At 36.8% G+C, this 25421-nt stretch overlaps 1 protein-coding gene across 2 annotated transcripts; it reads left to right on the top strand.

Annotated features, from left to right (window-relative positions):
• Positions 1-1103: 1103 nt before the first annotated feature.
• Positions 1104-23865, top strand: lrsam1 (leucine rich repeat and sterile alpha motif containing 1). 2 transcript variants are annotated; one of them, XM_028462168.1, is made up of 25 exons: positions 1104-1357; positions 2061-2188; positions 2275-2331; positions 2710-2754; positions 2854-2931; positions 3997-4065; positions 5530-5614; positions 5684-5805; positions 6638-6728; positions 7415-7524; positions 7632-7661; positions 9801-9923; positions 10678-10817; positions 10900-10944; positions 11011-11081; positions 12549-12648; positions 14387-14474; positions 14572-14646; positions 15127-15207; positions 16982-17077; positions 17943-18041; positions 18108-18239; positions 20864-20930; positions 21415-21587; positions 22367-23865. In XM_028462168.1, exons 2-25 carry the CDS (start codon positions 2117-2119, stop codon positions 22487-22489), a joined length of 2172 nt encoding a protein of 723 aa, XP_028317969.1. In that variant the 5' UTR covers positions 1104-1357; positions 2061-2116; the 3' UTR covers positions 22490-23865. The 2 variants fall into 2 exon arrangements, with proteins under 2 accessions (XP_028317969.1, XP_028317968.1); XM_028462167.1 differs by having other exon boundaries at positions 21412-21587.
• The last annotated feature ends 1556 nt before the right edge of the window (positions 23866-25421 follow it).

Raw genomic sequence — 25421 nt, 5'->3', positions numbered from 1 at the left:
ATTTTTGCTATAATTTTATCTATTTTCATTGAGCAGTTTTACTCCTTTGAGTTTGTGCTGACAGGGTCAAATAACATTGAGTAAAATCAGCTTTTGTTTTGCAACGTACAAAGACAACAGTACAAAAAATGTGTGTTTTTTGAGTTCAAATGAACAATTAAACTTTTTTCTTTAATGAAATATCAAATTAATTCATTTATACATTTACCAATATGTAACTTGACACTTTTCTCTGAAACAGAAACACATTAGTAACATTACACACCACATCATTACTAATGTTTTTTTTGTTTTTTTGTGCAAACAATAATTTTCTTTCTAACATTGTGGATATAGATCATTAAGTGAAAGTCACTGAGAGGTTGATCTCCATTAAAACATCTACTGACGTCTGTAGTAAAGTTCCCTGAATAAAAACCTGTGGATAATGTCTGGGAAACATAGGGTCCTGGGTTCGCGTCCCACTTCTGTCTTTTTTTTAATGACATCTTTTTTGGACGTTGAGATGAATCTAGCGACGCTATTACATTAAAATTAATAGAATTGATTAGATATGAAGCAGCATTTACTGTCTTTATATCCAGTGTAACAGGAGGACTCTCTATGCAGACATCCTATGCTGCTGACACGTCTCCTCAGACACATTTTATTATTATTATTCACCACTCGTCACGTCACTGAAGCAATAAAGTGATGAAGTGACCAAAAAGTGTGACTAATTACAGGTGATTTAAGCCACTATAGTCACTGAAGTGGCGTTCAGTGTGAACACAGCTTTAGAACAGGTTCATGTTCCACAAACACCAGCTTATTTCACCCTCAGGGTGAATAAATCACTCTCTTCCGGTTGGTTTGTGTAATCGTCGATCCATTGATGATGGACTTTTATAACACTTATTCAGGCTTGATTGATCCACTTCAATGAATCAGATACACAGAGTTTACCATGGAGGGTATGTTGACCTAGAGTTTATGGATAGACTCAGAGTTTGTTAACCTTCCTTTAGAAAGCATAGACATTACAATACGTATTATGATGTCTATGCCTGAAAGGATTGGGCACTGAGAAGCAGAGGAAGAGCTGCTGCTAGTTTCCGGTAGAGGGCGCTGTTTCCTGTGTGTCGCTGCTAACAGGAAGCAGAGGAAGAATTGTTGCCTTGTTATCGTTAGCTCATCCTCTGAAAGCTACATTTCTTTACCGTGATCCTTTTAAGGAAGAATGCGCTTTAAAAGTGTATGTTTAACGTTCCTCCATGGCTGACTGACCCAGGAACAGGTCAGACTAACGGAACCATCAGAAACATCTGTTGTTCTACTCGGATTTGAGCCGTTCATGATCAGAGGAATCACCCAGACCGTGAGTATCAATAATCATCAGTGGGACACATTTAGCTCGTTTATTTATGGTCTGACAACAACAACAACACTTTAAAAGTGTCAGCTTCGTGTCGCCATCAGGGATGTTTCACTGCACTTTGTAACCAATGACATCCATTAGCTGTTGATTAATGTCATAGAACATCAGTGACGTCACTTATGGTAACCCTGAGGGCCACGCCCTCTGCTGAGCGGCCCGTGTAAGGTTATTATCAGTGATTATTATTATTATTATTATTATTATAAGCAAACTCACTCATATTTATTCTCGTCTAACAATAACATATGAGCAACAGTTTAATAGATTTTTGTTAATATATAAACAAGTGAATATCCTTTTTGCTAATATGTTGCATTTAGCAAATTAATGTTTTGTTTTGTGTATTTTATCATTTGTGTGAAAAGAGAAGTTAAAAATGCATCTTCTTCTGCCATACAGTTTATTCAATTAGTAAATTAGGACCTTTACTTATATTTTATTTTCAAGTTTTGAGGGAAAGCAAACATTAACATGCATAAATTCCTCTTTTAATGAGACAATATAATCCACTCCTCCTCCTCTGCCCATAACGTATTTGTAAAGATCCATAGTTTCATATAAATATAGCCTAACGTTCACTTCACTGTGGCCACGCCTCTTTTTGATGAAACATCTTATTGATTTGATTTGTTCTCCTTCTCAGAGTGTTTTGGAGTCAGGCAGTCTGACAGCCAATAGGAGCAAAGGGCTGAGCTCATAATGCCTCTGTTCTTTAAGAAGAAGAAGCCCAATGGAGAGTCCCAGAAGAGGCTGGAGTACCAGATGTATCGGGTAAGGATTTAAAGACGTAAGAGGTGCACGGCACACGTTTCCCTAATCATCCAACTATAATGTCCTCTTTTTTAAACCTTTTTCAGGCTAAGGAAGCAGGAGCTGACGACATCCTGGACATCTCAGCCTGTGAGCTCTCAGAGGTCAGTGTGGAATCCTCCGTTCATGTTAGCTGAACACAAACCATATGAGGAAAATACGCAGTGACTCCAATAACACACAAAACATCAACAAAAACACAAAATAATAAACTTTGTTGATATAATTATTGATCATAATTAAGTATGTTAATTATAATATATAGTAATCTATATTATATTGTATGGTTATTTTTGTTGTTTTTTGTGTGTTATTTGTTGTATAATATTCTTTTCATCTTGTGTATTTGTTTTAGATCAGTTGCCCATGTCTGGTTGAAATGATTTTTGAATCAGAATTAGGAACAACATGTTGATTGATCTATATTCAGATGAAGGACACAGAGAGTAGCAGCAGTGGTCCTAACGTTTGTTCTCTAACAGGTTCCTCCAGGTGCTTTATCCACCTGTAAGGTCCTACAGAAGAAGGTAAAACTGCTGTGTTGATCAATATCTACAGATAACTTTAAACACTCAGATTTGTTTAAATATATTGATGTTATGGTGTTCTCTGTTTGTCTCCTTCAGGTTCTGATTCTCCACAGTAATGAGCTGAGGAGTCTTCTTCCTAAAGGATGTCACATCAGCTCTTTGATCACTCTGAAGGTAAACTTGCTGCATCATCATTATTTGTTAGGAAGTTAGTAGTAAATGGGCTGAGCCTCTTCACTGGAGGAGTTTATTTCAGTAAAACATTTCAAATCCTCTATTTCAACATAATATTACCTGCAGCACTTGTATATATGTATATATTTATCCTTTATTTATTTATTATTATTATTATTATTATTATTATTATTGTTGTTGTTGTTTCTGGTTTGTTTTTTCATTCTTTTTCTGTTCTTTGCACCAAGTTAAATTCCTTGATTTGTTTTAAAACTGTACTTGGCAAGTCTAAACATTTCTAATTCTGATTTTATTAAATCTACCACTAAATTTAACAACTCTATGACCAGAGAAGACATGTACTCTAAAACCCAGACTTTACTCATTTACATTTCATTACATATTGTCAGAGAATCACCATTAAATCACATGTGAAGCATCTCCTCCTCCTCCATTCTTGTGCTGTCTTTAGTTTTCCTTTTATGGCCTATTTTATTTGAAGTGTTTACAGCTAGATCAGCTGTCTCAGATATCTACTCCTCTGCCTCTCAAACGTCTTAGATGAGGATGCAAGAAAAACATTATCAAATTGGCCTGTTTTTGCAGCTGAGATGATCTGCAATGGAACTGGAGCTTTGTGCAAAAGTTGGTGATTTTTGTGCATGTGAAGGAAAATTTTCCTCAGAAGAAGGTGCAACATGATTAGTCTATCCTCCCTGTATGTGTGGGAATTATTCAATCATCACATCAAGCACTTGTGCAGTGGAGCTGCTTTTTCTAGAGTTTGTCCTGCTGACAGAAAGGACACTGAGTCTGAATACAGGAGCCAACAATACGTATTTACAGCAGAAAATACAAACACAACTGTATTCATACATTACAATAAACTGCTTCCTCAAAGAAAATATTAAATGTTAATTAACCTTTTATGTAAATGTCAAATAAATACTAAATATTCAGTATATTGAGGGGTGCATTTAACCCCTTTTTTGGCCTTACTTTGGCTTGTCTGTAATGGTTAATAAAAAAGAAACCCTTTAAGTCTGACCCTGTTTAATCCTCCAGGTTCTGGATCTGCATGAAAACAAACTGTCATCACTACCAGCAGACATCGGGGAACTGTCCTCCCTTCAGGTAACGCTGTCTAACTCCCGTTTAACAATTGTATAGCACCTGTCTAACATGTCTAACAATTGTCTAACGCTCATCTAATGCCCATCTAACAATTGTCTAATGCCCATCTAACAATTGTCTAATGCCCGTCTAACAATTGTCTAACGCTCATCTAATGCCCATCTAACAATTGTCTAATGCCCGTCTAACAATTGTCTAACGCTCATCTAATGCCCATCTAACAATTGTCTAATGCCCGTCTAACAATTGTCTAATGCTCATCTAATGCCCATCTAACGCTCATCTAATGCCCATCTAACAATTGTCTAACGCCCATCTAATAATTGTCTAACGTTCGTCTAATGCCCATCTAACATTTGTCTAACGCTCGTCTAACAATTGTCTAACAATTGTCTAACAGTTGTCTAATGCCCGTCTAACGCCCGTCTATCAATTGTCTAACAATTGTCTAACGCTCGTCTAACAATTGTCTACCGCTCGTCTAACAATTGTCTAACACCCGTCTAACGCCCGTCTAACATTTGTCTAACGCTCGTCTAACAATTGTCTAACACCCGTCTAACGCCCGTCTAACAATTGTCTAACAATTGTCTAACGCTCGTCTAACAATTGTCTAACGCTCGTCTAACAATTGTCTAACACCCGTCTAACGCTCGTCTAACAATTGTCTAACAATTATCTATCGCCCATCTAACAATTGTCTAACGCCCATCTAACAATGGTCTAACACCCGTCTAACAATTGTCTAACACCCGTCTAACGCCCGTCTAACAATTGTCTAACGCCCGTCTAACAATTGTCTAACACCCGTCTAACGCTCGTCTAACAATTGTCTAACAATTATCTATCGCCCATCTAACAATTGTCTAACGCCCATCTAACAATGGTCTAACACCCGTCTAACAATTGTCTAACACCCGTCTAACAATTGTCTAACACCCGTCTAACGCTCGTCTAACAATTATCTATCGCCCATCTAACAATTGTCTAACGCCCGTCTAACAATTGTCTAACACCCGTCTAACAATTGTCTAACACCCGTCTAACGCTCGTCTAACAATTATCTATCGCCCATCTAACAATTGTCTAACGCCCGTCTAACAATTGTCTAACACCCGTCTAACAATTGTCTAACACCCGTCTAACGCTCGTCTAACAATTATCTATCGCCCATCTAACAATTGTCTACCGCCCGTCTAACGCTCGTCTAACGCCGGTCTAAAGTCGTCTAACACCTGTCTATCGCCCGTCTATCGCCCGTCTATCGCCCGTCTATCGCCCGTCTAACGCCCGTCTAACGCTCATCTAACGCTCGTCTAACAATTGTCTAACGCTCGTCTAACACCTGTCCAACGCCCATCCAACGCTCGTCTAAAGTCGTCTAAAGTCGTCTAACGCCCGTCTAACACCAGAACAACCATCAAACCTCCTTCATGTTCATTTTCTTTGCTCGTCTGTTTTCAGATCCTAAACGTAGAGAAGAACCGTCTGAAGTCCATCCCAGAGTCCATCGGCAATCTACGTCTCCTGCAGACTCTTAATTTGAAAGGTAAGGCGCTTGGTGACAGGAAACGATGATTTGTTTATTGTTTTTAAACTAACGCTGTCGTCCTCACAGGAAACTCCATGACTGATCTTCCGTCTACGGTGGGTTCTCTGAGCAGCCTCCGAACGCTGGACATAAGCGACAACAACATCCTACAGCTCCCCAAAGAGATGGCCTACATCAGAACATTAGAGGTACGTCATCTTCTGTGAATTATTTAAGGAGCTCAGCTTCCTACAATAACAATAACACACTGTTACTGTGGCCGTGTGCATATTAGGGCTGTACATTGTCATGAATCTGATGATACAACACAGATCACAATACTAAACACCATTTTTTTGTTGTTGCGTTTTTACTGTTTTACTGTAAATGGAAAAAAAAAGGAACAATCATTACATAAATATGTTACTGCATACACATACTTTTTGTGTTCCAAAGGGAGTGGCTGGAAGTGTAATCCTATTAGTCCCGCCCCTTTTTCCTACATTACAGTAAACAAATAATCTTATTTTCAGCATCTGTTTTCTTACCATTGCTGCTGTTAATAAATTGATTTTGTTTCATCTTTATATGATTTTTATTATAATACACACGAAAAACACTTTCAAAATTGTCATACAACGTAAAACTATTTTCTTTTCAATTACTTGATATTTGTACACTTTTTAATTTCCATTGGCAAACTGTTCCAGAATCTTATAAGATAATGTTTTACGACATTCATTGCGATATATCGCAGTATCAATAATGAGGAATGAGGTAGTTTAACAAGGCCTGATGTTGTGTTCACTGACACCTAGTGACCGGGAGTTTACGTGCTATGCTAATGTTAGCGACACAAAATAGATTTTTGTTCAAAAACATGATGAAAAAAATTGATTTGGACATTTTTTTTGGATCGATACAATAATGAATACATTTTTTTCTTACACCCTTAGTGCATTTGTAAAAAAATATATCTATATACAGTATATATATATGTATTACTGTGTTTAAGTGTGTGTGTGTGTGTGTGCTTCACAGAGCTTCACACTAGACGCTGCTAAGATGTCTTATCCTGATGCTTCTGTGTGTTTAGAAGGAACTGAAAACATCTTACGCTTCCTCTGCTCTGGTAAGTGTTGTTTTAAACACATTTAAACTAATTATTGGTGTCAAAAAATCACTTTGGTGAAAACATCAACCTGCTCGTTAGACGTTATTGCTAATTAGTTACAGGTTGTTTCATGAATTAAATTAATTATTAAATTATTATTATGATTATAATATGCAAATTATTATTATAATATAAATTTACTATAAAAAGTAATAGATATATATTATATAAATGAATATACAAAATCATAATATATTATATAATATATAATAATTATTTCTAATAAATCATCAAACTGTATATTTTTTAAATGATCATTGCTGTAGTCGTTAAAGGGAGACACAATAAACACTGTCTGCTGTTTGAATGAGTTGTTTATTATTTACATTCCTCAGGTTTTACTGAAAATACAAATTGTGCTTTTTTTACAATGTATCTTTGCTGGCAAAAAGTGGCATTTTTTGCAATTTAATCAGCAAACATTTGACTTATTTATGTTCATGTTTGTTTTATTTTCTTTATTCCTATTGAGTTGAGAACGTGTTGTTTCTATATTTTTTTCCTTTCCATAATATTTTATCGTTATCTCCATATTGTCTAGGTTCCCACGGCTAATAATAAATGAACAAATACACAGTTACCATGTTTATAAATGCCTACATTTAAATGTAACTAAAGTGTTTCTTTGTGTGATGGTGTTTCAGAGCTGGGGGAGGATTACTGCCATCCCTCTGAACATCTGCTGCCTGTGCTGGAGAGTGAAAGTGATAAAAACAACATGAACTGTGTGGATGGAATGGACAATGACTGGCAGGTACACACACACGCGCGCACACACACACACACACACACACACACACACACACACCTACCTGTCCTTAACTGTTGCTGTATCTGAAAGTCTCGCCTTTTTTCATGCAGAACAAGTTCAGTGACTACGAGAAGAGAAAGGTTCGTCACAATTCCTTTATTTTTTACTTTGCTATTGCTTTCCTACAGCAGGGATGGGCAACTGTTATCACAGCGGGGCCACAAAAATGTGATTATATTATCCGAGGGCCACATTATTAACATTTATGCTAGTATTAAGAATAACAACCAATCTGATCATTAACACAGGAAACAACAATGGGTTTTTGTCGTTCTTTTTTTTGTCATTTTGTGTATTTATCTGTCATTTTGGGAATTTCTTCTGGCATTTTGTGCATTTTATGACTCATGTGTTTGTTATTTCTTGTGTGTTACATTTGGTTTTGTTTATTGTCAATCTATGCCCTTTTTTTTCAGTATTTTTGTCATTTTGTGTAATTGTTGTTGTTCTGTGAGTTAAGGTGGTTGTTTTGTGTCTGATGTCCTTTTGTGTGTATTATAAGTAGGTATCGACCGATATGGGTTTGTTTTAGGGCTGATGCGATACCAATTTTTTTCCATCAGCCTTAGTCGATGACCAATACAGACTGCCGATATTTGGAGCTGATAATACTTTTGCTCCCTCAATTTACACAATGATGATGACGACAAATGGTACAAAAAGAAACATTTATTGAAATTAACAAAGATGAGGTAGAACGACACCAATTAAAACATATTTAACAAAAATAAAACAGGTGATGTAGAACAAGAACAAGTAAAAAATAGAGAAATGAAATATTATGAAAGAGAACTGTTCGTCCTTGTCCTGAAAATAGCTTTGACAAAACTTGAACAATAAACTGTTCTAGTTTCTGTTCTAAATTACATCAACATTAACAAGAATAAATATTCAATCAAGTATTAAAAACTCTCCTCAGTGCAGCGATGAGTGAGAAGCAGAGGGAGAGAGAGAAACACACACACACACACACACACACACACACACACACACACACACACACACACATGCCAAACCTCCAGCCAGCTGCTTGTTAAATACAACAGCGACACAACACGGAACCACGGAACAACGTCAGCTAAGTTAAACAGTTAAAAGATGCTTTGAAAGTTAAAACTTTCTGTTGGGGTTGAAGAGCTTCTTTCACGTTCTGCTAGTGGGGGGAGGGGCTCTACACTCTGCAACCTCTGTCTCCAGCAACACGGAGCAGCCTGTGGCAGCCGCTCTGTATATAAAGCGGATCGGCGAACGCAGCAGCGTGCATCAGCCGATGCCGATACACGTAAAACACATAAAAATCAGCCAATTAAATTGGTCGATCACTATTTATAAGTCTTGTTTGTGTATTTTTTAAATCTTTTTTGTGTTTTTGTTGTTGTTGCTTCGTTTATTTTTGTTGACATTCTGTTTGTTTAATTGTTGTGTTGTTTTGAGTGTTTTTGGAGTTATTTTGTGTTTTATGTTGGGCTTCATATTACTTACAATTTCTTGAATTACAATTTTTGGTGGATGTCTTGGGAACCCGCAAAGAATTAGACCGAGAGCTGCATGTGGCCCACAGGCCGCCGGTTGCATATGTCTGTCCTGAAGTTTTATTTTTCGTGTAATTGTTTGCATCAGATCAAGATTTCTGTTCGTCCTGTCATGTTTTAAAGAGGTTTGAAAGTGTTCACACAGTATAACAGATATATATATATATATATATATATATCAATATATATAGGGTGTCAAAGTCAAGGGCCAAATATAAAGAAGTTTCATCCCAAGTGGGCCACAGATTTTATGTGGGATTTCAACATTATTGTGCACTAGTTTACGTTTACACTTCTACATATACATAAAATACAAAATATGTAAGAAACCGACAATATCCATGCAATAAGTGACAGATATCAGTCCCAACAAGTCTATCTAGGTTTTGTGACCAATTTGTTTTAACTAAGGGAAATATTATGTGATATTATGTAATTTTAGGAAAATTGAAGGATTTTGTAAGTTTTTTGAGTTTTTTCAACAGTTTAACATTAAAAATGACTGAAATCATGTGATAAAAGCACCAGGATTGTTGATTTTCATTTACACAATGATTCATGTTTTTTCTGTCATTTTTACTTTCTCCTGCGGGCCGATCTGGATGATCCAAAGGGCCGGATTTGGCCCCCGGGCCTTTAGTTTTACCGATGGTATAACATCTTCTCCATGGTACTTTCATTTTCCAGGAGCAGAGGCAGAAGGAGAGGCTGGCCTTTGAGCGCCACCTGGAGGTCAAGCAGAAGGAGCACACCCAACTTCTACTGATGAACACCTCCCACAAGGAATACATGCTCAACTCTGTCCGACAGGTACACACACACACACACACACCTTGTGTTTTACATTGTTTTATTTTGGCGGTCCACGAGGACCAAATCAATGTGTCTTTAAGCTTTTACTTCATCTTAACAGTAAAGAACAGCTTCAGATTAACCTCTCAGTGAGTTATCAGAGTGAAGCTTCTTATTCATTTCTACACATTTGCTGTTAAATATATCAGATAAAAGTGAAAAAGTGCTGAAACTCATTTTTAAATCTTAATTTTTTTGGGCATTATCATATTTATTTTTCTTGCTTTGTGTCTTTGGCTGCTGTAACATGTTAATTTCCTCACTGTGTGATAAAATAAAGTGCAATCTTGTCCAATCTAATTTAGAGTGGCCAAAAATGGACAGAAAAAGTGTTAAAAAAGGTTCAAAGTGTCAATATTGTCTTAAAAGTGGCAGAAAAAAATTAGTTTAAACTGGCAAATAATGGGCATGACAAATGGTGAATGTGGTTAAATTGGCAAAAATAATCATGAAATATGGTGAAAAGAGGTTAAAAGTGACAATAATGGGTCAACATATGTGACATTAGGTGTAAAAGTGGTAGAAAGGGTTTATAAGTGGTGAACATGTCTGGAAAGTAGAAAAAATGTGTAGAAAAGTCATTAAAATGTGATGTAGAAGTGTCAGAAATGGGAGAAATGGACTCAAATTGTTCAGAAAATTATCTTAGTTTCTTGAAGGCATCTGGCGACGCCCTCCCAGTGTCTAGTGATAAACCATTGTGTTGTTCCAGGAGCGTGAGCGGATGGAGCAGGGCTTCACTCAGATACAGAGAGCGCAGGAGGCTGAGAAGCTCCTGATGCTGGAGAAGATCAGACAGGCTGAAGATAACGTCAGCAGTCGTATCGGCAGCTTGTTGATGGATAACAACAGGTAGTTTACATTCACACACACTCAGAGAACATCAGATCTTTTCCAAATGTTATCAGTTAATCTGCCTCATGGATGTTCTCAGACAGAGGAAGAGTGCAGAGTTTCTTCAGTCCATGGAGGAAGATCGGTGAGTTCATCATCATCTTAACGATGAGCTCAGAAATGTGTGTTTTTAACTCTTTTCTTCTTCCAGGATCCGTATGGAGCATCTAACGGCCATCACACAGGAGGAGGCCGACTCACTGAGGAGGAGGGAGGTTGCAGGTACAACGCCTTTAGTCTCACACTTTAGTGCTTTTTACACATAAACATTAGAGCTGCAAACCTCCAGAGTTACACCGACGTTCATGAAGTGTTTAACATCCAAAATAACTAAAGCACTTTGCTTTGTTTTTACCACGTCGTATAAGAGCCACATTAAAATAAAATAAAAATCTGGGCACTACGAGATCAAAGACGTATTATTTCAAAATTAAAGTCACAATATTTCAAGATTAAAATCATAATATTTCAAAGTTGTTATTTTAGGAGAATAAAGTTGAGTTTTAATAAAATCATAATTTTATCAAATTAAATTCATGATATTTAAAGTTAAGTAAGTAAGTATTTATAAAGCGCTTTTTGCAGATAAAATCACAAAGTGCTGTACAGAGTTGTGGTAAAATTAAAAGTGCAACATTATAATAGAATATTAACCATGGATGCATAAACATCTTAAGAGTAGCAACATTAAAGGATAATAAAAACTTAAAATCCATTCAACTAAAAGTTTTTCTAAAAAGTGTAGTCTTCAACAGTTTTTTAAAAGTGACCACACAGTTGAGCTCCTTGAGAGACTGGTGCAGGTTATTCCAGAGTCTGGAGGCCACAGCCTCCAGACTCTGTTTTTGTGGTCTTTAGGAGACCCTGGTCTGAAGACTGAAGACTTCCCCCTGAAGTGTAGAGGTACAACAAGACTGAGATATATTGAGGGGTCTGACCATGTAACGCTCAGAAAGTAAAAACTAAGATTTTATAGTTTATTCTAAACTTAACAGGAAGCCAGTGCAGAGTAGAAAGAATGGTGGTAATGTGGGATGTTCTAGAAGCAGCGTTCTGTATGATCTGGAGTCGGTTTAGGGGCGACTTAGTAAAACATGTAAAAACACAATTACAATAGTTAATACGTGATGATATAAATGTGTGTATGACCAGTTTCAGATCTGATTTTAATAATAAATGTCTGACTTTAGAGATATTTCTCAGATGATAAAAACAGTTTTTAGTCAATTGATAACTGTGACCCTCCAAAGACATGGACTGATCAATAACAATATTTGTATTTTTATATTGTAATATTTTGAGAATAAAGTCACATTTTAACTAAATAGTAATTTTATGAAATTAAAATCGTAATATTTCAAGATGAAAGTCGTAATATTATGAAAGTAAAGTCGGTATTTTACGAGAATAAAGTTGTATTTTAATAAAATTGTAATTTTATGAGATTAATGTTATAATATTTTAAGATTAAAGTTGAAATATTTCGAGATTAAAGCCTGGTTAATGCTCATGTTTTACAGTAGCTTCTGTTTTTGAAGTTAAAAGCACTTGTTTTCTTTATCTTTAGGAATTTAGGATAAAAACCTTTAAATTCTGTTGATTTTCTCTGAGGTGTGTCTGTGTCTCTGTGTCTGTGTGTCTCTGTGTCTGTGTCTGTGTCTGTGTCGGTGTCGTCGTCGTCTCCGTTAGCGGCCATGCAGAAGATGTTATCTGACGGCTGTGCAATGAGTCTCCTCCAGGAGGCCAGTGAGTGTCGTAGACAGAGCCTGGTGTCAGAGGCCTGCAGGAGGTACACATGCAGATTGATGATCACATGATCAACATTCATGTCAGCATTAGAATAATGACCAATCTGAGCATTAACACTGTGTTTTTGTTGTTTTTTTATCATTCAGTTTAATTTAGTTGTCATTTTGTATATTTTTCTTTCATTTTCTTTATTTTTCTCTTTTTTTCTTTAACTTTTTCTTATTTTAAATTTAGTTTTTGAGTAATTGAGCACATTTTGATTGTCGTTTTGTAAATTTTACTGACATTTTATATATTTTGTTGAGTACGTTTTACTCCTTTGAGTTTGAGCTGAGTTACTGATTTCACCAAATTAGTTATTTACTAGAACACACAAGATACTACAAATATATATACAGTATACAAATAACTGAACAATTTACAAATACATTTTAAAAACACAAAATGACTACAAAAAGAGACATGAAAAATACACAAACACTCAATGACAATGATTTCAAAAAACAAAGATAGACATCATGACTACATTAACTAGGGATGTAACGATTAATCGTAAGGCAGTTAAAAATCGAGTCATAGGTATCACAGTTGATATCGATTTTCTGACAATTGAGTCGCAGTACTTTTTTTAACCAGCAGAGGGCGCTATCCAGAAGTGTAGGCGGCGGGCGGGGTCTGCTAATACTTTCTTTCTGGCCGCCTTCTACTCTTAAATATGTTAATAAATGATTCATTACCCCTTTAGCACCGAAAGAATATCTGTAATATTACTTTAATATCTGTAAAAATCACGTTTTTCTATTAGCTCTGTTTGCTAGCATAGCTTCTCTTCTTCACTGCAAGAATTTCTGCATGCCAACCGACCACTGGGTTACCAGCGCCCTCTGCTGGTCCAAACATATATGGCGTAAATCAGTGTAATCAGTGTTTTTTTTTTTTTAAAGTCCAATTGTTAAGGCACAAAATACATTTTCAGTTGCACTTTTAAAAGAACTATTATGCAGTTTTGCATTGTTTATTATAGAACCAGAATTTAAATTAATAGGCTTCATTTTCATTTGTATTATTCCTTTATTTATTTAATTCAAGATTTATTTTTAGTTAAATTGCATTGTTTTGAATAGTTTATCAAGGAATTCTTTTGACAATGAAAAATAAAAGGAAAATAATACAGTATTTTCTAGTTTTTTTTCCCAAAAAAAAAATTTGTCTACAGTCCCATTTTGTAAATGAAAAAAATCGTGAGAGAATCGTATTGTGAACCCAGTATCGTGAATCGAATCGTATCGGGAGTTGAGTGAATCGTTACATCCCTAACATTAACACAAAATGAGAGAGAAAAATTAATATTTATTAATAAACTAAATTTCATCAAAAAATAAACAGATCAATCAATCAATCTTTTATTTGTATAGCGCCAAATCATAACCAATGGTATCTCAAGACACTTTACAGTAGAGCAGTCTTAAGGACAGACTCTTCATTTTATGGATACACACATATGCATATATACGTATATACAGTACATATGTATCCCACACCCAACATGAATTCAACAAAATGACTTCCAAAACGGTAACAAAAACTCACCAAACCTTTGTTGTTTCCTGTGTGACTGCTCACATTAGGAATTAGTGTAAACACTGATATAAATGTCGATCATGTGACCCTCGGAACAGACGATCTCATTTTTGTTTCGCTGTGATAGTGTGTGTGATAGTGTTTTATCTTTGATTAAAAAAGGTCATGGATCGCACTAAGCTCTTGTTTATTTACAGTATGGAGAATCTGGACAGGAAGTTTGATAAGATGCTGTCGCTTCAGGTTTTGGACAAATCCAAAGTAATCGCCCAGATCCTCCAGGAGGTGGGCGGGGCTTTCTCTTTCCTACTTTCCCACCATGTGACAGAGGTGTGATCCAGTCCTGGATGTGATGATGTGAAACATGTTTTGCTCTGTGCAGGAGGAGATGCAGAAAGCAGCGTTCCAGGCTCTGCAGCTGCAGAAAGACTCTGTGCACAACCACATCCGTAAACAGGTGTGTGTGTGTGTATGCACTTGCGTGTATGGGGGGTGGATCCATTCTAAATTCATGCTCACCAGTCCTGCACGTCTGATCTACATTTTCCATAGACTTAGAACGGGTACACGGACACACTGCACAAGTCACGTCTGTAATGTACACACGCATTAAAGCGTCTGCACACCTACGCCACACCTGGATGTGCACCTAACAAACATAAATATATCAGTCACACGTAGACGCAGGTGTAGCGTGAGTGAAGCTATAGTGATCTTCACTATGTAACACCGTCTACGTGACATGTAAACACTTAGAAAATACACACACGTAAGCGCCTAGTGTGTGTGTGTGCGTGTGCGTGCGTGCGCTAACATCAGAGCAGGAGGAGTCATCATGGTTCATTTATTCTCATCCTCACACTAACATGAGGATCATTTGTGATGTTTAGTTTTCCGCAGCATGCTGCCCTCATCTCTACCTTTCACTGTTCCTCAGATCACACGCATAGAGACTGAGTTAATGCAGCTCACTAAGCTGGAGGTTAAAAGACGCAGTCTGGACTCTGAGAACCTGCAGGTGGGTGTCATCTCCTCACACACATTGGTTTTTCTCTCATTCATTTATATTCACCTCATTATTAGGGCTGGGCTATATATCGAGATTCCTATTTTGGTGATTATAGAAAATGACAGTACAACTTATAGTCAGTGGTACCACCATAATGACCAACATTAAAATACAGTAGCTGTTAACCACTAACATTACACACAGTTTGAACAGTAACTGTGTTTAAATATAGGGAAACAAAACACTGTACTTAAATAATGAATCAAATAAAATGAATTGCCGATAAAAGTTAAATAAACAATGTACGATAATAAATATATTAAAAAAAAGTTCTTAAAGATGAAATGAATTATTTGTAATTAATTTGTATCTTATTTCATTTTCTTGTCCTCGGTTGACAAGATATTTTGGATAGTATTTCACGTTTTAATTTTTTTAATTTATTTGTGTTTAATTATGCGTACGTACCACAGTTTGAGAATCATTAGCCTGTATGGATATATATTTTTATTTTATAGCTTATTTTGTATGTAAAAATGACTTGTTTTAGGAGACGCTGCTTTCTCTATTCTCTCATTTAGATGAACGAATGAGTGCGTCCTAACCCAGACCTTCACCACAGAACTCACTCACACGTGCTGTCCCTTATGGGAAAAAATGCCAAAAGTGACACATTTTATTGTATTTATTTTTGGATTTATTTATTTATCTCAAACATTTAAAAAATTTCGTAAAGCAATCATTGTTCACCTAAAATAAAAAATAAGAACAAAAGAAATCTGATATTTGAGCAAATGCGTGTACAGTATATACATTTATTTAAACAAAAACAAGCATTCATAGGCCTTCCTACTTACATAACACCCATAAGATTCTAGTCTTTGTACTACTGATCTAATAATATTTGCTTTTAAATCATTATTATTATTATTTAAGGCTTTAATAATTTCCGTAATATTAATGGTAAATGGACTTGATTTATATAGAGCTTTATCACCACTGAAACAGTCTCAAAGCGCTTTACATATCAGCTCATTCACCCAATCACTCTCACATTCACACACCAGTGGGACAGGACTGACATGCAAGGCGCTAGTCGACCACTGGGAGCAACTTAGGGTTCAGTGTTTTGCCCAAGGACACTTCGACACATAGTCAGGTACTGGGATCGAACCCCACAAACTGAGACGCTTATGTTTTCAAAGATGTTTGGAATGTTCTCTAACTAAAGGTAATTCTTCCACATATTGATCAGCCGTTTGTTATTATTAATAATAATAATAATAATAATAAATGTGGCATTTTGCATCAACAAATTTAACCCACAATTGTCAGACTTTATTAATATTGAGTTACAAATACCAAGATTTATTTCGTATATAAACATTTGGAAAACAAATATCGAGATATGAGTTTTGGTCTGTATCGCCCAGCCCTAGTCATAATTAGTTTCTGTCATTTTCATATCACTTAATATGTTTCATTCTTCCTCAAGTTGATGGAAGGTCCTTAAAGGTCCATAAAGACTAGCTTTGAAAATCAGTTCTGTAACACATGCACCATTTACGTTAACGTTAGCATCGTTAAACTGGAAAATGTTGCAGCTGCAGCTGCAAGCAGTGGATTGGGCAGGAATCCAGTCAGCTGTTAGAATCCAGATGTTCTGTTAATGTGTGTGTGTGTGTGTGTGTGTGTGTGTGTGTGTGTGTGTGTGTGTGTGTGTGTGTGTGTGTGTGTGTGTGTGTGTGTGTGTGTGTGTGTGTGTGTGTGTGTGTGTGTGTAGAACGTGCTAGCAGAGCAGCGCGTGGCCCTCAGTGATTTACTGCAGCAGCTGCTGAAGCAGAAGGAACAGAGAGAACAGGAGCTCCGACAGGTCCTCGTAAGTTACAGCTACAGATGTTACTACAGATGTTTATTCATATCTCACTATTTCCAGATGCTTGGAGAAAGATCTAAAGTTTACATTTGGAAGAAAACTCTCCTTAGTTTTTACAACTTTACCTCAGCTTTTCATCCACTATACCCTAGGTTCCCAAAGTGGGGTACGGGTACCGCCAGGGGAACGCAAATTATCATATGGGGTACGAGAAAAAAATGTAGACAGCGTGACAACATTGGAAACTGTATAAGACGTTTTGGGGCGACCAAGGTAGATTGGATTGTTGTCGTTGGGCATTATTATTATTATTGTTATTGTTATTATTGTTATTTTTTTGTGTGCACACAGATTATTTTTTAATTAATATTTATTATTCCTGACAAGGATAGGTAAAACTCAGACTAATTTCACTGTAGGGTTACATTATATCTGACATTACATGATTATGGTTTACGTGAGCAGGAGTAGGGGGTACATGGGTTCAGGTTAAAGGTTTGAGGGAGAACTGGACAATGGAACAGTTAATAAACACTGCACTATAATATACATTAGCTTTAAATTAACTTTTTATGAATTTTTCATCAGCCTTTTGATGTTTGACATACAGTATATTTTATATCAGCTTTACACCAACACAATAAGTAACAGTTTTTAATAGTTTTGATAATAAATCCTGCGATGGGATTAGAGCATATAATCTCATTCAGACTCATATCTGTCCGTCACTCACCAGATGGGGGCGTTACTGTACATGTTTGTTTGTATTCCAGTTCCATGTTTTTCTACCAGTTTAATCATGTCTAATCTGAGGGAGAACATGAGGAGGTTTTAGGAGAACGAACAACATTATTCCTCCTTTTTTCAGGCCGAGTTAGAGAGAAAGTCTGAGTCTAGTCAGCAGAACTACTGGATGATCCAGTACCAGAGACTGTTGGACGCTAAGCCTCTGTCCCTCCGTATGCAGGTACGTACGTAGGTAGAGAACCTATCACTATGTGGAGTCTACACACTCAAACTGTTCTCACTGCAGGAGGCGGGGCTAGAGAAGGACCTGGTCAATAAGCTGTGTAAACTGTCTGCTCAGCACTATCTGCCTGTTCTGGCTCATCATAGAGTGACCATTGAGGCTCTTTGTCACATGACTGCAGCGGACCTGAAGAAGGTCTGTCTACATGAACATCTTTAGTTTGATTTTATCAGTCGTTTACTCCAGAGTTTGGTGTTTATGGGATATTATTGTCTTTCTATATTCAGCTAATACATAAATATATGATATTTATCTTCTTTAACATTCCATCAAACACAGAAGTTAGAAGATACGGTAACACTTCACTAGAAGTTTTCTACATAAATCTGACATTATCTGTCGTTAGAATGAATATGGTGTAATTATTACTAAATCATGACACCTTTGGAGCTATGTTAGCATTTTTGGGTTAGGTAGGGTTAGAGGTCAGGGGTGTCAAACTCATTATGGTTCAGGGGCCAAATATGGACAAGTTTGAATTTAACTGATGTAGGAGGATAAGGGTAGTTAATAATGGGTTATATGAATGAGAATATTAATTATGATTATTAATATTAGCTCAATGAATTAATGGGTGCCACCTCTTAAAAAGAGGAAATATGTCTAAGTTTTTCTTTACACTAAACAAAGTATTAAATCAGGGAAGTGAATTCTAACAGCACGTCTACACCATCATCACAGCTTTAATGAATCAGAGGAATCAAAGTTTAACCTTTTATTTGCATAATTCAGTAAGAAACGAGAACAATGCGGTGATTAAACCATGATGAAATGCATTTCTAAGCTAATAAAAGTGAGGATTACATGAAGTAAAGTGAATCACTATTCTAAACTAATCTAGACTAACTATTGTAAAATCAAAGAATTAAATCATAACAAAGAGGGAAGACAGACAAGCATGTGGTGGACTGTGAGTGGAGTGTAAGTATGAGGATGTGTTGTAGTTTAGGTGAGTCAGTTCTGCTGGTCCATTGTTCACTGGTCCATACCTTGAGATGTGGTCTGGTTGGACCTGGAGACGTTCTGGGTTTGCAGGACCAGCGTCCATGTAGCAGTATAGCTGCGCTGAAGTGAGTTCTGTTTTGTTAAACAGCAGCGTTTCTATTGGCCGATCCACAACCCCTTCTGGGATGACCGCAGCCGGTTTCAGACTAAGAGGGACCACGGTTTGGTCCACGATTCAGATGTTGGAAGGTCGGCTTTCAGGCACGGTCCTTTGCGTCTTAGGCTTTCACTGCAGCAAGGTTCTTAAAAAGTCTAACTGATGCAACTACAAATAAAAGAAAAATGAAATGAAAGACAGGAAACATGAGGGAACACGTGTGAGCTTGAACGCCTGCGTCCAAAAACTGAAGTTTCGGGCAGCGCGTCTTTTTTTAAAAGAATTTGGAGACGTCTTTTGGAGGAGGTGTCTTGGTTGATCATTGTGAGATCATATCGGTGATTGGTCAATATCTCTGCTTTCAGCTTGTGGGTGTGTCTCAAGTGTGGGTGTGAAATGGAATGACATAGACAACAGAGGGAGTTCCTAAACATAAAAGAATGCCTAATAATTAATTCCACATATTTCAAAACATCTTTTCAACATCATATCTCAATATATCATCTATAATGAAACAGTTTGATACCAGACACGGCTGAAAAATACCATAGTTAGTACTTTATAAACCTGAATGTCTAAATTTGGGTTAAGGAATTTTCTTTATCATATGGTTAACATTCAGTACCTTGAACTAAGCTTTGTGATGTTTTCTAGTATTTCAAGCACCTTTTAAATGATAAACATTTTAAAATAACATTCTGTTGGTTATTGAATTACATGAAAAGAGTGGCATAGGACAGATAATATTTGCAATTTCAATTTCTGCAGGGACCCGTAACAATAATCCTTTCTTTTGTGACTTTCCAAACAAACACATGTTCTTTGTTCTCATTTGAGCAGGAGAGCTAGTGTTATTCCAACGTCCTGTGTGACCAGTGGTTTGGGTTCTGGAGGTGACAACATCTGCAGGGGGTCGGAGCCCAGAGTTTGAAAACTTAGCATGTAAACATTGACTGACTGTTTCCTTTTGATCGTAATGTAGCAGAGAAGTGATCACAGGAGAAAAACTGTTCTTGGATTATCCTGTTCCTTTGTTCGGACAGGAAGAGGGAGAAGATCCCCCTGTGGGGCACGTTTGCATTTCACAGTAGGAGACAGACTCTCTGACTCCATTGACTGGTGAAACTAGTGTCCTAAGTCAAAGATCAACTTGGAGGGTTTGGTTCCCTACACTGGGCCACAGATTTTAGGCGGGAAAACAATTACTGTAATTTAGATATTATTGTGCACTAGTTTGCACGCCCACAGATAAATGATGTATAAAGTGTGTGTGACGCACCGACTATATGACTGATATGAGTCCTTTTGTGGAATAATTTGAGGAAAACTGCAGGATTTCTAAAAAATGTTGATTTTTTTTTTTTTTTAACAATTTGCGACTAAAAATGATTTGGAATTTCATCTACAACTGAATGAGTCATTTACAGCTTCATGTTTTCTTTGTCATTTGTTACTTTTTCCTGTGGACGGAATTTGATGCTTCAAAGGCCCCTGAACCTTAAGTCTGACACACATGGGTCAGGGTAACAAACGACACTTAATGACAGCCTTCATGACACCTTATTCATAATAATGTCAGTGTCATTTCCTGGTATTAATTTGGTAATGAATAAGTTGATATAATATCTGATAGTTAATCATTTCATTCTGATTCCAGGTGGGTGTGACTGAAGTAGGGATTCAGAAAGCTCTGCTGAACTGGGCTCAGGAACGTCTGCCTGCAGGTACATTAATCACACCACACTGCTGCTACTGGGACGGGAACTAGGCTGAGTGTTAGATCTCATCCACACCAACGTGGTGACTTAACACACATCATTAAAGCTGCTGGAGACGAGAACGTTTGGTCAGATAAAGACAAAGTGTCGGTGAAATGTTAGTTTTGTTTTCTACTGTAAACACTGTCCTTTTGTGTCACCGACAACTGTCGTCCTCGTCTGGAGACGAAACAGAAGAAATCACAGAAAGAATGAAGTAAAAACACTTCAATAATCATCTACAGGACTCCACATCCCACAATGCACTGCACCAACCTTTACCAACAATGTCAATAAGAGAGTTTACAGTGGAGATGAAAACTAAGTTTAGAGCAGCAATTTAAACCTTTTACATCTTCATTGTTAGCGATAATGTGATGCTGTTTATTATAGAGGTTAATACACTAAAAACAAGCTGAGCTTTGATGTTGTCTTTGATGTCCATCAGCAGCTTGTAAGGCACCGCCACAGGATGAAGAAGCTGAGGTTCAGACTCCATCAGCACCTCCATGTCATCCCTCCCCCAGCCCCCCGCTCACCCCAGGGAGCCCCGTTACCCCCTCAGCCCCGAGCCCTGTGGAGGGGCCGGGCAGCTCGGAGTGTGTGGTGTGCATGGAGACTGGGGTAAGACACACACACACACACACACACACCAGCACGTTCCTCTTATTTAAAGTCATTTGAAATGAAGCAGTTAGGGATGTAACATATCATATTTTTGGTGATATCTGATGTGCCGATATCGTCCAACACTAAAATTCCGATATTAACTGAAACATAAACATCCTAATATTTATGTGTATATATATATATATTATATCTCTCTCCATGAGAATAACAGGTTATAATATCGATAATATTGCCCAGCTCTAAAAGCAATGAGTTGTGGCTAAATCTGTTCTGAGCTGTAGAGAGTGTCAAACTCATTTTAGTTCAGGAGAAAAACACAGAGTAGTTTCATTTTAAGTGAGTCGAAGATTTTAGGCGGGAAAATTATTGAAGTTTCAACTTTACACAATGTATAAATAATACATTAAGTATGTAAGTGACAGATATCAGTCCCTGCTTGATTTTCTCTTTTAAATTTAATTGATTTTGTGACCAATTTGTATGTAATTTGGGGATATTGTTAAAAATTTAGATTTCAAAGGACTGCAGTCCTGCATATTGTGGAGTTTTGTTGAATTGGTTTCATTATTACAACTGAATTGTTTGGTCATTTACTTTCTCCTGCAGCCCCAATTGGATGGTCCAAAGGGCCAATTTGGCCCCCAGACCTTGAGTTTGATACGTGTGCTGAAGATGTTGTTCCAGGACTTCCTGAAAAATGTGTCTGAATAAATGAAACGTTAATATAATTAAAAACTGTTATTGGCTCTGCTCTCTCTCCTCATGTCGTCCAGGCTCAGGTCATCTTCCTGCCGTGTGGTCACGTGTGCTGCTGTCAGCTGTGTAGTGGCGCTCTACAGACCTGCCCTCTGTGCCGTGGAAACATCGCTCAGATCATCCGCCTGTACCGCTCCTAGAACCTTCTAGAACCTATAACCAGGACCTCCTCCCTACATGTATGACCACATAATATTAATATTAATAATAATAATAAACCCTCTGCTGTGGGTAACTGTAGAACACCCACATTCTGATGCTGTCGTACATTATCACTTTACTTTGGAACATGTATCCAGAACCATGTGGATGTCACTGGTTTCTATCTAATGTGCACGAACTATAACCAGGTGAGTCCAACTAACCACATGTTCTCCTGCTTTCTCTGTGCCTCAAATCATCACTTTAAAACTAAATATCAGTGATTTATTATCAATATTATCATTATTATCCTCTCACACTGATGAAGAGTCACTTTAATATCACAGAATATGTTGATTCATCTTTTATATATCACTTTTCCCTCTCAGCAGCCTTAGATGATCGATCAGTTATCTGATTTAGGACATTCTCAGGTATCAATAAACATGACATCATCAATATGTGTTGCTTCAGATATGAGAGTAAAGCTAATGGCTGTTATTTTCCATTTATTTTTAAAGGTTAAAATATATCAACGTTTCTTTTAACCATGTATTTATTAATCAAACAATACGTTGATATATTTTAACTTTTTTAAAAATAAAAGGAAATAAAGGCTTTTCATATTACGTTGTCATGTGCACTTCCGGTTCCTTCAAAATAAAACACCATGTAATGTCCTAAGGCCCGAGGCCGTTTAGTCTGATTACTTTTATTTTGAAGCCTGAGGCCGAGTCATTTGACGGAGGTTTTGCTGAGTCATGAGTCAGTTTGGTGACCTGACGATGTCCTAAAATCTACACCGTACTCGGGTGTCAAATTAATTTTTACGAATACAGAGCAGTTAAATCTCAGGTAGGTGCTGTTTTTTGGGTGTGATTATGAGTAATTTTAACCTCAGTAACTTCCACTAATAACTGAGATATAATGTACGTAAAGCTCCGACAATATCCATCAATAAGTGACAGATTTCAGTTAAAAACTCCTCAGTTTTCTGCTTAATATTTGTGTAATTTTAGGACAATTTTCAGGGATTTTTTTGTTAGAAATTTCTGGGTTTCATTGAATTTGTGAATTTAAAGGGACTGAGATATTATCTACAATCTGTGATTTACACAATGATTCATGTTTTCTCATTTGGGCTGATTTGGATGTTCTAAAGTAGTGGTTCTCAAACTGGGGTCCTTAGCCATAGCTGGGGTCCTTGAACTTATCATTACAAAGTGTAAAAGTACATATGTGGCAGTTTAGGGGCATTTTTTTTATTTTAATTACAATGACTTTTATATACAAATACAATTATTATTTACCCCCGAAAGACAATTACATTCTCATTACTTAAGTGCAATTACAATTAATCATTTACTGAGCCTTTAATAAATCTGCAGTAGCTATCTGTACGGTTGTCGTATCACTATACCGACATTCTATCCGTACGCAGCGCCCCTCATTGGCCAGTTTAGATCATGTGACTAAGACTAAACCTTGTTGTGATATAGGGTTATAACCTAACCCTAAGACGCTACGTATACGTGTACTTTGGTTAACGTACCAATAGCACAGGGGGTTGTCCCTATGGCAACCACACGAATAGACACTTTCTAATAAATTACTCCATTAAACTTTCTTTTCCTGCTTTTTATTTGAACCACATTTCTATTTGAGAAAGTGAAATTATAGATTACAGTTGCTTAAGACTCGTTTTATTTTGAAAAATATTTCTAATTTTAAAATAATTAAGCTAAGAATGAATTTCTAATTATTTTTTATATCAATTACTAGACATTTCTGGTGACCCCATTGAAATTCCAGGTGACCCCACATGGGGTCATGACCCCAAGGTTGAAAAACACTGCATTAAGGGCTGAAAATGGTTCAATTATTGTGAGGATTATGAAACCGCTGCTTTAAACAGCACTGGACTTACAGTGAGTTTGAGGAAAAGGGTGTCCTAGAGGCTTTACATGTGGTTTATTAATATTAATAATAATAATAATAATAATAGGAATATAAAGAATGTAAAAACAGCGTGGAATCACAACTATAGAATCACAAGTTCATGTGGAGCAGAAAGATCATAATAATAATGCATTGTATTTTATACAGTGCTTTATCATAGACACTCAAAGTCACTTTACAGAATTAAAGCATTATTCTTTCACTCCACACTTAGTGGTGGTAAACTACCACTGTAGCCACAGCTGCCCTGGGGCAGACTGACAGAAGCGAGGCTGTCACAGTGAACTATAGGCCCCTCCCACCACCACCAACACTCACTCACACACTACATTCACACTAGACAATGTGGGTGAAGTGCCTTGCCCAAGGACACAATGACAGATACCACAGCAGTGACTGTCCCCCACTGTGGCCCCTGGATTCTCAGTGGTCTCCATCATCTACTGACCAGGACCAGATCAGCCAATCACAGGCTGGGATGGACACAGCTTTGATTAGGAAAGCTTTTATTTACTATATCAGTTTTATTTTTTAACTGTAATAAACACATTATTATGAGGAGGAATTTTCTTACTAAGCAGGAACTTTTGATCGATATCATTTGGAAAAAAGCAGTTTTTTTAATTGCACTTTTCATCACTTTTATTTCTCTAAAGCTGTAATTTTTTACATATATTTGTTCCAAATATGGGAGATCTTTATGCCACGCCTTGTTTAATGTGTAGGTTGAAGAACACTTGGTGGACTTTGTTTTTATTGAATTCTCTGTAGCTTTTTAAATTTGAACAGAGTTTAACCCATGAGCAAAGAAACATTTAGCATTTTAGCCTTAAAAGCGTCCTCCACTGTTTTTATAAATGTTTCCTAAAACCTCCTTATTAGTAAATCTACGTCAAACAACACATTATTATTCACCATATTCATTTAATTGTCTTTTAAAAATAGGACTATTTTACATTTTTAGAGCCTGTG

The sequence above is a fragment of the Gouania willdenowi genome, chromosome 12 (genome assembly GCF_900634775.1).
Source record: "Gouania willdenowi chromosome 12, fGouWil2.1, whole genome shotgun sequence".
Lineage (NCBI taxonomy): Eukaryota > Metazoa > Chordata > Actinopteri > Blenniiformes > Gobiesocidae > Gouania > Gouania willdenowi.
Note: the sequence above shows the minus strand (reverse complement) of the source record. Positions and strands in the feature narration are given on the sequence as shown.